Source organism: Podarcis raffonei, chromosome 6 (genome assembly GCF_027172205.1).
Source record: "Podarcis raffonei isolate rPodRaf1 chromosome 6, rPodRaf1.pri, whole genome shotgun sequence".
NCBI classification, from domain to species: Eukaryota; Metazoa; Chordata; class Lepidosauria; order Squamata; family Lacertidae; genus Podarcis; species Podarcis raffonei.
Genome location: NC_070607.1, coordinates 38409392 through 38423002, shown reverse-complemented (window position 1 = coordinate 38423002; position 13611 = coordinate 38409392). Strand labels below are relative to the sequence as shown.

At 41.0% G+C, this 13611-nt stretch overlaps 1 protein-coding gene across 1 annotated transcript in view; it reads left to right on the top strand.

Moving 5' to 3' along the window:
- Positions 1-13611, top strand: part of CACHD1 (cache domain containing 1) — a 138794-nt gene that overhangs the window by 108211 nt on the left and 16972 nt on the right. Inside the window, exons 13-17 of the mRNA XM_053392171.1 lie at positions 427-595; positions 3562-3704; positions 4491-4672; positions 6042-6152; positions 12266-12388. Of these exons, the coding sequence (XP_053248146.1) occupies positions 427-595; positions 3562-3704; positions 4491-4672; positions 6042-6152; positions 12266-12388 (728 nt within the window). The remainder of the gene's footprint in view (positions 1-426; positions 596-3561; positions 3705-4490; positions 4673-6041; positions 6153-12265; positions 12389-13611) is intronic.

The following is a 13611-nucleotide window of genomic DNA, read 5'->3' as shown; positions in this document are numbered from 1 at the left end:
CACTGTTCTCGCTTGAAGTGTCTCTGAGCCCTCCCTCCGACTCACTTTCCCTTGGAACTCCACTTCTCCCCCTGCTGGTCCCCTCCTCAGCTGAATGGTCTCTCTCACCCTCCGTGAGCCCTTTCACCTCCTGCGTCTCAGATGGCAGTTCCCTGACATAGCCATTCTGGGTTGTTGTTGTTTTAAGAAACAAGAAAATATTTAGATGCTGAGCAACTAACCTAAATATTTTTTTTTGCATGTCTCAATAGTCGCACATTGAGAAGTACTCTTCTAAAATGTTATTATTAATTGCCTTCCACAAGGCGATGTGCTCTAATGATCTAACTTGTCCGAATTTGATTTAATTTTAATGATTCTTATTTTATTTTAATACAAATGCTTTCCTTATTAACTTTGACGATCTTGTGGTTGTTTTTATTTTAGGTTCAAGATACATCATTCATTTTGTGTATTGTTGTGATACAGCCAGAAATACCTGTTAGACAACTTAAAAATCTCAACACCGTACCCAGTAGCAAGCTGCTTTACCATCGACTAGATCTCTTGGGCCAGCCCAATGCTTGCCTGCATTTCAAACAACTTGCAACCTTAGGTAAAGCGTTTATTTTCTGAAATCCATCCATTCACCAATCCATTGCTATAAGCTGAAATAGTTATACATTATCAAATCACCAGTCGGGAAAACCCGGTTTGATCCTTATCCAATCGTTATTTATATAAATAGCATCTAAGATGTCCATTTCATATGTTAGATAAGGAGAAGCTGAACTCTTGCAACTGTTTTCTTTTTTGTCTTGGAGATTGTATGTTCAGTGAAAGATTTCAAAATACCCATTTTCGGGTGTATGAAAATCCAAAGGAATTATTGGCTTTGTGTCCCAAGTCCTGGGGACTAATCCCAGCCCACAGAGAGCAGTGCAAAAGCCTCCAAAGGCTGATAGTTAAAACTCCAGGGAACTATGTGGTTCCATAGCACAACTAGGAGAACAAGGGCCCCAGTCTCTGTGCTCATCTGACCAAGCTCTGGAGCACCCTCCTATTTAGCTGACCTAAAGCTTAGAAGGGAAATCTCATCATGTTTCGCATGCAGAAGGTCTCAGGTTTAGTTCCTGGCATCTACTCTGCCTGAAACTTTGTGGAGCCACTGGTATGATTCAGTATACAACAGCTTCCTGTCTTTCTAATTGTGTTTCACCCTTCCAGCTTTGCTGTCTGATAACTCATGATACCCTCTGTTTTCAGTGGGGTTGCCTGTCTCAGCCCAGCAAAGGCTTTGGTACTCTTAAAGGATAATAATAGAGTGAAAGTCTGCATGTCTGCCCTTGCTGCTACTGCTGCGGCGTGTTGCTTTCTTTCAGCTGCTCTCCGCATTCTCCAAATCTAATGGGCCAGTCAGCACTGTGGTTAAATGCTACAAAGTGACGTGTCTTGAGATTGTCAGCTTCATTAAAAAAAACGAAACCCTCATGAAATAAGTATACCAGAACCAGGTAGCTGCATAATTTACCTTTCGTCAGAAAGGTTGGGTATGGGTAGTGTTGTTACAGTTTTTCAAAGCTGAGCTTGATTCTCCTCGCTGTCAAATAAATCATTAGCAATAACGTGAAAACATTGAAGTTCTTGCCAGTCATGCTGTATCCTGTTGACTTTGGAATTATGCAGATTTTATTCCGAGCTATAAATATTTAATACCATCAATCCCTCTGAAAGAAGCCAGAAGTTAGAACTCTGGTGAGAATATACTTTGAAATATTTTTAATTGGTGAGTTCAGAGACTATAAGAACTGTGTAAAACTTCTGAATGCAGTGGAGCATCTTTTTTTTTCTTTTCTGAAAAATACCTTTAAAATTTTGTGTATTAAAATAAAGCACATTCATTTTAGAAATTTGCCCCAGGTTATATTGCAATAGAAAAATGGAACTTGGAGAGAGGATAAACAATTATTTTTATGCAAAATACTTTTGACAATTTATTTTGACATTAGTGTTCAGACCCAGTTCCTTGTGGAAACAGCTTTTCACTTCCGTATATGTTGTCTCCTAAAAATGAATATGCCCCATAAAGCTTCTATCACATTGTGCCCTCTGAGGAATGACCTTCTTCCCCTGCCATCTTTTGAATAAGACTAGACCAAGTGAAAGTAGGCAGTCTTGTAAGCTTCTTGATATCAAGTTATAGAATTGTAGAATAGAAGAGTTGGAAGGGATCCTAAGGGTCATTTAGTCCAACCCTCTACAATGCAGGAATCTCAGCTGTAAAGCATCCATGACAGATGGCCGTCCAACCTCTGCCTAAATACCTCCAAGGAAGGAAGAAGTTAAGACTCTTGTTTAAAAACTATTAGCAAAAGTAGTTTTATCGTTGTTGTTGCTGTTGCTGCTGCTGCTTATTTAAAGATCTAGGAATAAATTTCACTCGGCTGATTGAAAAAAATGTGAGAAAAAGAATCCTGAACAGTTTTAATTCATATTTTCCATCCGGTCATATTAACTCAAGCGTGTTCAATGCAAAACTAACATTGTTAAGTGCCTAAGAACCCCTTCACACAAATTTTCTCAGCCTAGGCAAGCTACTTATAGCAAAATTTGCTTCTTATAGCAAAATTCAAGCTTAAACTGAAGAAAGTAGGAAAAACCACAGGGCCGGTAAGATACAATCTAAATCAAATCCCTTATGAATATACAGTAGAAGTGAGGAACAGGTTTAAGGATTTAGATTTAGTGGAAAGAGTGCCTGAAGAACTATGGATGGAGATGGTTGGACAGTGTTCTCGAAGCTACCAGCATGAGTTTGACCAAACCGTGGGAGGCAGTGGAAGACAGGAGTGCCTGGCGTGCTCTGGTCCATGGGGTCACGAAGAGTCGGACACGACTAAACAACAACAACAAGGCAAACTACGGTCTTCAGGTGGCGTGTGCAACCTTGACAGCTGCCTGAGGTGGTCTGGGAAGCCTGCTTTCACTCCAGAATAGATACACCAGGGCAGACATTGCTTATACACCATTGGGCTGCAATCTGTATTCAGGCTGACTCATGTACACGCAGGCGGCTGGCTACCCACCGCTGTCTTGCTGTGGGTGGAGACTCTGGGAAGTCCATATGGACTGACAGATGTGGACACCCCAAACGGAACTAGTTGCTGGGTGCCCCAAAACAGCAGACCCAAGTCTTTCTCATCCTTTCCTGTACCCCTTGAGGTCCCAGGCACTAAGACCTGCCTCTAGTAGCTGCTAGAAGTCCCGTTTCCCTATGACATCCTTCAAGCACAACAGGTGTTTCTCTCCTACATTTAAAGCTCCTTCCCTTCCTTTACAATTGAGGAAAGGGAAGAAGGAAAAGCTTCAGTAGTGTACTGTTGCTGCAACAGTACCCCCTGGTGGCCACGTACGTAGCAACACTGATGTTTGAAAAGCATCTCTTGGATTATTTTGGCGTTTTCATCTTGGGTTGGGTTGCTCCAGTATGTTACTAGCAACAGCACCACTGAGTTTTCATATGGCTGGGTTTCAGGGATATATTCTGATGTTGTGTATATTGCATGTATGTTGCCTTTCCAGAAAGCCCTACGGTAATGCTGTCTGCTGGTAGCTTCTCTTCTCCATACGAGCATCTGAGCCAGCCTGAGACTAAGAGGATGGTGGAGCACTACACGGCATATCTTAGCGATAACACACGCCTCATTGCCAACCCGGGTCTGAAAGTACGTTGCTTCAAATGTCCTCCGTTTTTGGCTTTTTACCTTCTTCTGTTACCGTGATAAGTCTTGCTGAAACATTTATTTGAGTTTCCTTGGCTCCAGATTTTCAAGAAGCATCTGGGTTTTTGCTTTCTCTGGTGGAGTCCTTGGCTGCATCCCTTGGTTTTCTGCTAGATCAAATAGATGGTTTGGTTGCAATTTTTGCACTTTCCTCAGTGCCAGGAGTACTTTGTACTTAGCAACACAAGGAGTGAATTAACTTGGCACATGAGGAGTAAGAATGATTCTTTCCCGGGCTGGAAAGAATAATGTTAACTGAGTTAATACACACACACACACACACACACACACACACACACACAGCGCTACTTGGACTCAAAAGTAGATTCCCAAAGATAGTGAGATAATGCTGTGTAACCATTTTAAGAGTCCTCAAGTAAAATAAACAATATAAAGGTTTGTTGGATCACGTGGGTGTTATCAGATCAGTGTTACAACACCAGGAACGGAGAACACTCTTTGTATTTGGGAGCATGGAATATAAAGCTGGGGACAGTATTTAGATCTACCCAGAGTAAAACATAAAATACAAAAATGCTAAGCATTTCCTTAGTATATTTGTTTTTTCATTTCTTGAAATTTGCTGTGTCCATCTGGTGTGAGAAGATTTTAAAGAGGTAATTGGGTTTAGATTATCTCCGATGAGTCTTTAGGAAACCCTGCAAGCAGCTTATTATCTTTTCAGGCAAGTCTTAAAAGAACCCTGCTAGGTCTGCCTTTGTTTTGCAGTTCTCTGTCAGAAATGAAGTAATGGCTACCAGTCACGTCACAGATGAATGGATGACACAAATGGAAATGAGTAGCTTGAACAGTTACATTGTCCGCCGTTACATAGCAACGCCCAATGGGGTGCTCAGAATTTATCCTGGTTCCCTCATGGACAAAGCATTTGATCCCACTAGGAGACAATGGTGAGTTTTAGGATCCCATTATGAAAGGTTTAAGGAAGACTTCTAGGTTGATAATTTTGTATGTGTGAGAGAGAATATTTTGTGCTGGATTCGTAAAAAGTCTTTGTGGACTAAACAAGCAGAATTCTTCTCTAGTGAAATAGTACACAGTGATGAATTCAGTATTTTAAATCTGTAGTGGATATTGCACTGGATGCTTGCGTTTTCCAAGATAGCTTCTTTTTCTTGCCTTTCTGTGCAGCAATGAATAATGAACGCATCTGCATATGGTTACTAAAATCCACCTTCCTCATAAAATCCCTTCCAAGCTTATCTCGTGAGGTTCTCATTATGAATTTCATATTCTTGTGGCAATCTTGAATCTCACTCTTGTATACAGCAATCCCCCCTCCCTCCCCGGTTCTGGAGATGTCTTATGCTCTAATTCCACACATAAGATTATGCTAGTTTTAACAGTAGTCTATTAATTATGCACAAGCATGGTTTAAGAAAATGTTTTGTGTACACAGTAAATGTGATAATAAACATGAGGGAACTCCTGAGTGTGTTACATTCCATATGCTCTGTTGAAATAAGCCATCCAGGTGGGGGTTGCAAATCAACCAAGAAACTAGTTTATATACCAAATGCAGGGTTTCCCCCTCAAGCTATTCACACTGTCAATCACTTCTGTCAAGTCTACTGGCGCGGTTTTCCTCTCGCTCTCTTTTAAATCTGCTCAGTGAGCAAAATACAGGAGAAATAAGATAACCATTTTCCAGCTATCCTGTTATTCTACATCTCAAATGTTTGCATTCTCCCCCTCCCCAACAAGAGTCTGTCTTAAGAAGCTTGTTACAGTAACCTTGTTTTAATTAGCTGGATAAGTCCTACAGTATATTTCACAACCAAGCAGCAGGCCCGAAGGGGCTGTCCCTGCAGCAGCAAGAAATATCACAGGAAGTAAAAGCTGCAGATACCTCCAGAAAGGTTTATTTAAACAGCAAATACCCTTCATGTTTTGAGTGCAGAAGTTCATCAAGGGCAAATCTCTGAAACAATAACATAATCACCCGTTGCATTTATTTTATTTCTGGAATTTATTTCCTATCATTCTCAAGTATAATCAACGTACACATGCAAAACCTTTTTTAAAAAAACAGTAACTAGAAATTACTCTTTAAAAAAATGTTGATATAGTTTAGGCACATTGGCTCCCAAAAGCATAAGCAAGCTAAATTCACTTTGCACATAGTTCAGGTGTGTGTGTTTTTTAGCAAAATTCAGGTTCCATGTGTTTTGCAAACTCCCCACCCCCCACCCCAGCATTCATTGTTGCCATGCAGAGTTATTTTATTACTTTAAATATGCTTATTTTCCTTTCTCTTAGGTACCTCCATGCTGTGGCAAATCCGGGATTAATTACTTTCACTGGGCCCTACTTAGATGTTGGAGGAGCTGGTTATGTGGTTACCATCAGTCATACGGTTCATTCTTCAAGGTAGATTTGTTTTTGGTAGTGACCAACGTCCTTGAGCCACAATTAAACCTGGCTAATATTTTATGTAAGAATCTCCTCAGATTCAACTTCCTGGAGGAGTAGCTATGTATCCAAGCTCTAGTTCAAGGGAACTAAACCATGCAGAGTGTATTTTGGTGGCATCTGAAAACATGGGCTATTAGACTTTTTGAACGCTTTAGTTTTTGTATAGCAAGTCTATATAATGCAAGAGGTGATGAAGCTAGATAATAGTAGAAGAGGCAGTGGAAGCTTGGTGTCAGTGTGGTGTGTTTTCATTTTATTTTTACCTAGCTATTTAGTTAATTTTGTGTTTATAGACTTGTTAAGGTGCACAGAGGTTGTGTGCGCAAGTTTGCATTCCCCATCCCCTATCCAATAGATTAGTTGCTACTTCTATGGCATGGATGCTTCTTCCATGTGGTTAGGGTGCCATATTGCAGCAGTTGGTGACAGGCTAGTGTGTTATTGTAGGCAGAGAGTTACACTTTGGTCAGGGAGAGCCTCATGCAGCCATGAAATTTTACCCAAGAATTATTTAAGAACTCACATGTGAAACTGCTGATCTTCTAACAAAGCTGTGTAACTTGAGCCTAAAATCAGTCTCCATACCTGAGGATAGGAAAGTGGGCAAAGTAACATTTTTAAGGGATCTAAGGAGGATCTGGATAATTACAGGTTGGTTAGCTTTTAATGGCTGTTCTGAGAAAGCTGTGGAAAGCATTATTAAACATTGAATTACCAAGCATGTAGGCGAATAATCTTGCTGAAGCAGATCCAGGATTGCTTGTGCGAGGGTAAGCCCTGTCTCACTAACCTAGAAATAAGAGGGAAGATCCTCTTATGAACATAGGAGCCAACTCCTAAGGACTGAAGTCCCCCCCCCCCATAAATTATTTGAGGGGGGCGGCCCCCACAAAGTTGATGGGTATTGCCATTCAAATGTTGTGTATGTGTCATAGCTGTCAACTTTCAGATTTGAAAATAGGGTTCAGCAGCCTTGAAAATAAGGGATCAGCAGCCTCACTTATCCCAGAGACAGTCTACGGGATATCTAACAATCCTGGATAGCAGTGGGAAGCTGCGGGAAATGGCGCTGGATAAGGGAATTTCCCGGAAAAAAAGGGAAGGCTGACAGCTATGGTATGTGTGTGCCACGTCTTGTGACTGATTATGCTGGGCGGGGCTTACCTCACCTCTCCCTCCCAATATTTTATTCAATTTGGCACCCCTGCTTATGAATCAGTAACTGGTTCAGAAACAGGAAGCAGAGAATAGGAATAAATGGACAACTCTCCCACTGGAAAGAGTGTAAAAAATATCAAGGATCAAATTCATGTGTTCACAAATGATATGGACTTAGGGGGCAGCAGTAAGGTGGCCATGTTTGCAGATGATTCCTGAGGGTTGTTAAAACAAAAAGGGATTGCATGGAGCTCAAAAGGATATCTTGAAGCTTTTACTGAATTTATTTTCATATATTGTACTCCCCCTTGAAATGTTTTTCATAAAAGTGTGGATTATAAATACGTACATAAACAAACAAAACAAAATATATAGTACAGGTGGGAAAATGGTACCAGATGTCTGAGAACAAGGAGATGGTCTCCCCCCCCCACCTTCTAAATATTATTGTGAAAAATATGCCAGTATAGGCTCTCGGAGACTGTGTTTTATGGCCCTTTGATGTGTCAGTTGCTAAGGCAACAATATGTAGTCTTGAGCTGAGGAGCAAAATAGGGGTATCAGCAGACTTCCACATATGGGCAAGATGTTATCATTTATTCACAGCGGCTCTTACTACTTCTGCATCTTTTAAGCTTTAACATACACAACACATACCAAATAACCATACCGTCTCCAGTTTAAATTATCATGATTGCGCCCAGCTAATGTTGGCTGTCCTCAAAATTTTATTTTTCTTGTGTTAGAGGGTTTTTGTTCTGATAATGTAAGATTCCCCAGCGTCCATTAAAAAGGGGGGGCACTTCCTCATTGTTGGGGTGGGGGTAATATTGAAAAACAGAATAATTGACACATTGGATGAAGAGAATGAGAGGGCAGATTGGCAGAATTTAATTCAGGTAGTGGAATGCTAAAAGATGCACTGAATTAACCTAGGGCGGTTCCACACAATCAGGGTTTTTTAAGGAGTGGTGGAGGTGCTTGGCACAATGTTTGTTTCTTATTTGAAATTATGGTTCGCATTATGCATTTCTGCTGGGAAGTTACAGGACTTGCACTACATGTGGCTGGTCAGTAGTTCTCAGACTACTGGGAAGTAGATCTGATTGTGGGCTAGAATTTGAGACCCATTTCTCTCTCTCCCCTCCCCCATTTGTCACATGGAAAGGGATAATGGGAGAGCCAGTTTGGCATCTTGGTTAGAATCTCAGACTGGACTGATCCCCACTTAACTCCCTGGGTCACCTTGGACCAGTCACTATTTCTCATCCTGTTTTGACTTCTGAATACAGTATGGTTTTGTTCTGTATATTCTTTTGGTGTTTGCTCTGGAACTCAACAAAAATTACATTAAAAAACTTATTTCAACCCTAGTTTAACCTCCTAGGAGTGGCACCTTAAAAACCCAACACATTATTTGTGGCATAAACTTTCATGGGTTGGAGACCACTTCATCAGATGCATGGAGTGTGATCATCAGCTGGCAGATATGTATCCATGTGATTGTAGAACAGGGGGGCGAGAGAGTAAATAATGAGATTGGAAGTAAATGTCGCACACAAAGTGCAGACAGTAACAGTTGCCCTAAAGCTTAAGCTCACAGGGTTATTGAGAAGGTAAAATGGGGGTGGAGAACCACACATGCCACCTTGAGTTCCATGGAGGAAAGATGGGTTATAATTGTAGTTCTGTCACTTGGGCAGTGGGTACCGCTGAAGAGGGAAGAAACTGAGAAGACTAGCCTGTGATCTTGATTCTCCAGGATCTTTAGGTCTTATTCTGTCCATCCTGGCCCCATGCTGGAGTGTTCCCATAACTGTTTTTTGAAAGCTGGCTGGAATGAACAGCAGCACAGTTAGCATAGGATGGTGTGCCTACCAAATCCAGGAAGGTGCTGGTTGTGCCTAAACAGGTGGGAATCTTTGCAACCAACAGAGGGCCAAGAAACCGAAATGTATATTCAGCTGGCAGTGTAACAAATCCCCCGTGGATATGAATTTCATATTCCCGGCGTGCCTCATCTAGAGGTTTATGCTTAACACAAAGATCAAGAGGTCGCAGATGGAGTGGTCCCTTTGGGAGAAATGTTTGTCCATCGACAAGCTGCTTCTCTCCATACTAATTTTGCCGTGCGGCTCTATTATCCATTTCAAAGGCTACTTGGTTTCATTCAGGGCCAGATCATTTGGTGCACAGTATTACACCCAAGTTTACACTATAGCATGAAACCTGCTTACGTTGAAGTGTTCCGACTTAACTGGTTTGTGGGTAAATTATACTTTCTGAAAGGATTAGTTTGCAGTAAAGGGGCTAATTTCATGGATTTTTAACAATAAACGATGAAGTAACTATTGCATCCCAGCCCTTATTAATCATACAATTTTTCTACCACAAGAAAAAATAAATAAAAAGGTCTTTTCAGAAAACGTAATTTATCCACAAAGCAGTTAAGTCGGAACACTTCAATGTAAGCTGATTTATTTTAGGCTGAAGTCCAAGTTTTCTGACCTAGATGGTGGGTCACGCTGTGTCCATATTCATTTTAAACCCAAACCTTTCAAATGGGAATTAGAAGAAAACTCTAATGGGGGGGGGGAATGACCTTTCAGCTTCTTGGAATTTTAACATCTTTACAGGGAATTCATATTCCCTTTCTCATGATGGAAGGATAAGTGAAAAGCTGTGAAGAATTTTAATAAGCAGAAGGTCTGAAGGCCACGCAGTTCCCCAGAAGCTGAAAGGAATTTGATCCTTTAAACAGCATCTATCCACAGAAGGCAGAAGTATTTCTGTAGCTTCTGTAATGCTTCAGGGGACCTGCAGGCCTGTGATGAGCCAAGGGATTTGTTGTTGGTTTTTTGTTTACCATTCAGGATTTTTAAAAAGTTGATCTAGCACTGCTGTATTTTAATGAAAACCAGCACTGATATTTTTAAAAAGACAAAAAAATTATGACTGATTCCTATGTGTCCTTGGTACTTTAATGTAGTGGCTCCGCTGTGCTTTCGTAAGGAGAATGTTTCGGTACAGATCATATTTTGAAGCAAAACAACATGTTATAAACAATTGGTGTGTGACTTTCAGATGCAAAGAATGCTGAAATTCTCCAGTTCATTGTATGCTGCCAAAGAATACAAATGGTTCAAATTTTTAGTGTTACTGGACTTAGCTGCCAGATAGATACAAAATTGTGCTTCCTCTGTTAACATTTAGGCATGGCCCATTCTCACAAGAATTTTCATTAAGTTAATTGCACCTGGCTCGCTTTCGTAACTCCTTGTCCAGTAAGAGCGGAAGTGTTTTAAACATATGCATACATTCATTCAGTTCAACAATCAGAATCTTCTAGAAAGTTCCATTAAGAGACATATCAGCTTACTTGCCAACTTACTTGACTTGCATTTTATCTACTTTTATATTTATATTTATCAATGATATGGAAGATTCTGAGTTACATTAGTCATGATTCGCAGGAATCTTAATCCAGCTTTATGAATGTGGAACTCAACAGTATGATTTGTTAAGGTGCTGAACATCACAATGAAAATGGTGTCAAGCTTTACTTTTGGTCATTTATTACGCTGCTCTTACGCTGTCCAAGCATAATGTAGGATGGAAGTGATAGGAGGTGCAAAATTTTAATTTGCTAAAGTCTTTTTTAAAAAGTGAGGTATGGACCAATGAGATTCAAGTTCACAATTCTCGAGAAACTTAATCAAGTTCCTCATGGCTTTCTCATATCTGATATTGTTTTCTGTCAAAATTAGAAGGAAGTGGGCAAAAAAAAGAGACCTGACCCTTAATTGCATCAACTACAAATGTACTACTTCCCTACTGTTTTTGCCCATTGAAAATTGTGGTATTTCATAGAGTAAAATGGTTTACCACCACATGTGTGTTTACCTGAGATATGTATGTTGGTTGCTCTTTCTGTTAAGTATTTTACCTAACTCTGAGGGGGGAATTGGTTGTCTCTGTGATCTAGTGAGAGGCCATTACAGTGGTACCCCGCAAGACGAATGCCTCGCAAGACGGAAAACTCGCAAGAAGAAAGAGTTTTCCGTTTTTCGAGGTGCTTCGTCAGACGAATTTCCCTATGGGCTTGCTTCGCAAGAAGAAAGCCCATAGGGAAATCTCCGGGGACCTCTTTTAAAATGCTGGCGGTCGGGAGCAAAGACTTTCGCCCACCGCCGGCCTTCAGAAGAGGTCCTTATGTGTGTTTTTGTTTGGCTGTTTGTTTTCTTGCAGCTGGATGCATGAAAAGTCTTTGCTCCCGACCGCCTGCCTTCCCGGGATAGCGGGACGGCTTTTGAAGGCAGGCGGGGGGGAGCAAAGACTTTCGCCCACCGCCGGCCTTCAGAAGAGGTCCTGGACGTCTCCGCTGTCCCGGGCGATCTTAAAATGCTGGCGGGCGGCAGCGAAGCCTTCGCTGCCGACCCCCAGCATTTTAAAAGCCCGGAGCTTGCGGGAGGTGGGGAGAAGGGCTTTTCTTCCCACCGCCAGCCTTCAGAACAGCCTTCTGAAGGCTGGCGGTGGGAAGAAAAGCCCTTGTCCCCCCCCCCAGCCTTCAGAAGAGGTTGGGGGACAGACTGTCCCTGGACCTGGTCTGAAGGCGGTTTCCATAGGAACGCATTGATTGATTTTCAATGCATTCCTATGGGAAACCGTGGTTCGCAAGACGAAAAACTCGCAAGAAGAAAAAACTTGCGGAACGAATTAATTTCGTCTTGCGAGGCACCACTGTATCATGGTTTATGAGCTCATGGAGCAGGCTGATTCCTCCCTGATTCAGAATCCATAGTCTGCTTTTCATTTGACATGTCCATGACCACTATAAAATATAAAATGTTTTGGTTGTTTTTTTGATAACATGTCTCTCAATACCTTTCCACCCCTCTTTATTGTTGTAGTTCACAAAAGTCTTCAGGCCATTCGGTTGCTGTGATGGGCATTGATTTCACTCTGAGGTATTTCTACAAGGTTCTAATGGACCTCCTGCCCGTTTGTAACCAAGATGAAGGGAATAAAATAAGGTAAATGAGTGTTAGTTGCATATTTCACAATGTTTTACCTGTTTTAGAATTCTGTTCAATAAAGTCTCTCACTCAACACTTTAGAAAAACAACAACACATTGCATTGCAACCTAAATTCATTATCCTTGTCAAATCTGTTGAAATCTAGAAGCATAATCATGTTGAATGTGTGACGCTCTTAACCGCTGAATTGCCAAAAAAAGTAACCATTTTAATCTGTAGTAGCAGGAAGATAGAATGCAGAGCACCACAGAGATTAACTGGTTAACAGTGACAATTGCTTCCATAAACCACTAACTTCGTTATCTAATATATGACATTAAACTATCTTCAAACAGCTTAATATTGTTGACCTGCTCCAAAGATGTTAACCCTTGTCTCTAAGTTTGGACAAAACAGAAAAAAACTAGTTAATTGGAGACTTCCTGGTTTGTTTGGCAGTTTCTTAAGTCAACATGTGATCACCCAAACACTCTCCTATTGTTTTTTGGCTGCTATCTTAGATTATGCTAAGTTAAGTATCCAAACACCGGGTCTCTCCATCAGAGAAATTGTGTTTGGACAATTGTAGTTGCTTAATAAACGGAGATAGGAATGAGCCTTTTGTGCTCTTACCCAGCTTCTTTGCTGCTCCCTTCATGTGAGCCAGCAAAAAAGACAGGAAGACTTCAGTTAACTGCAGTTTCCTGTTTCATCCATACTGAGGAATTAAAACAGGATATTAAGCCAAATCATAGCTAAAATCCTGGCATGTTCTGAAGCTGTTAACCATGGTTTGTCTCTGGATGAAACAGACGACTATAGCTAATAGAAGATTTCCTGAGTTGTTCATTCCCTTGCACAAAGGTGTTGTGTGCACACCCAGGAGGCTCATTCATATCTTGACTCGTTCTCTACTCCTGCCTTCTGGTTTGCTCTCCAATCCTGATTACTTCTTGGTCTTGACTCCTAACGTTTTCTCCAACTCTCCTCTCTGGTTGCCCATGGATTCTGATTACCTTTGGGTCCTGGCTATCAGCTATCAACACCTGGCTCTTAAATACCTTCAGAATGGTCCCTCAAAAGTCTCAAAAAGCAGAGTTCTGTGGGCAGTGCTCTTGAAAATTTAAAACTGTACCATTACAATCCAAATGCCAGCGAAAAGTAGATTTTTTGTGACCTGTATGTTATGAAAGTTAAGCTCGTTTTAATGTATTTGTTTATTTTGCTTGTGTCAGTTGTG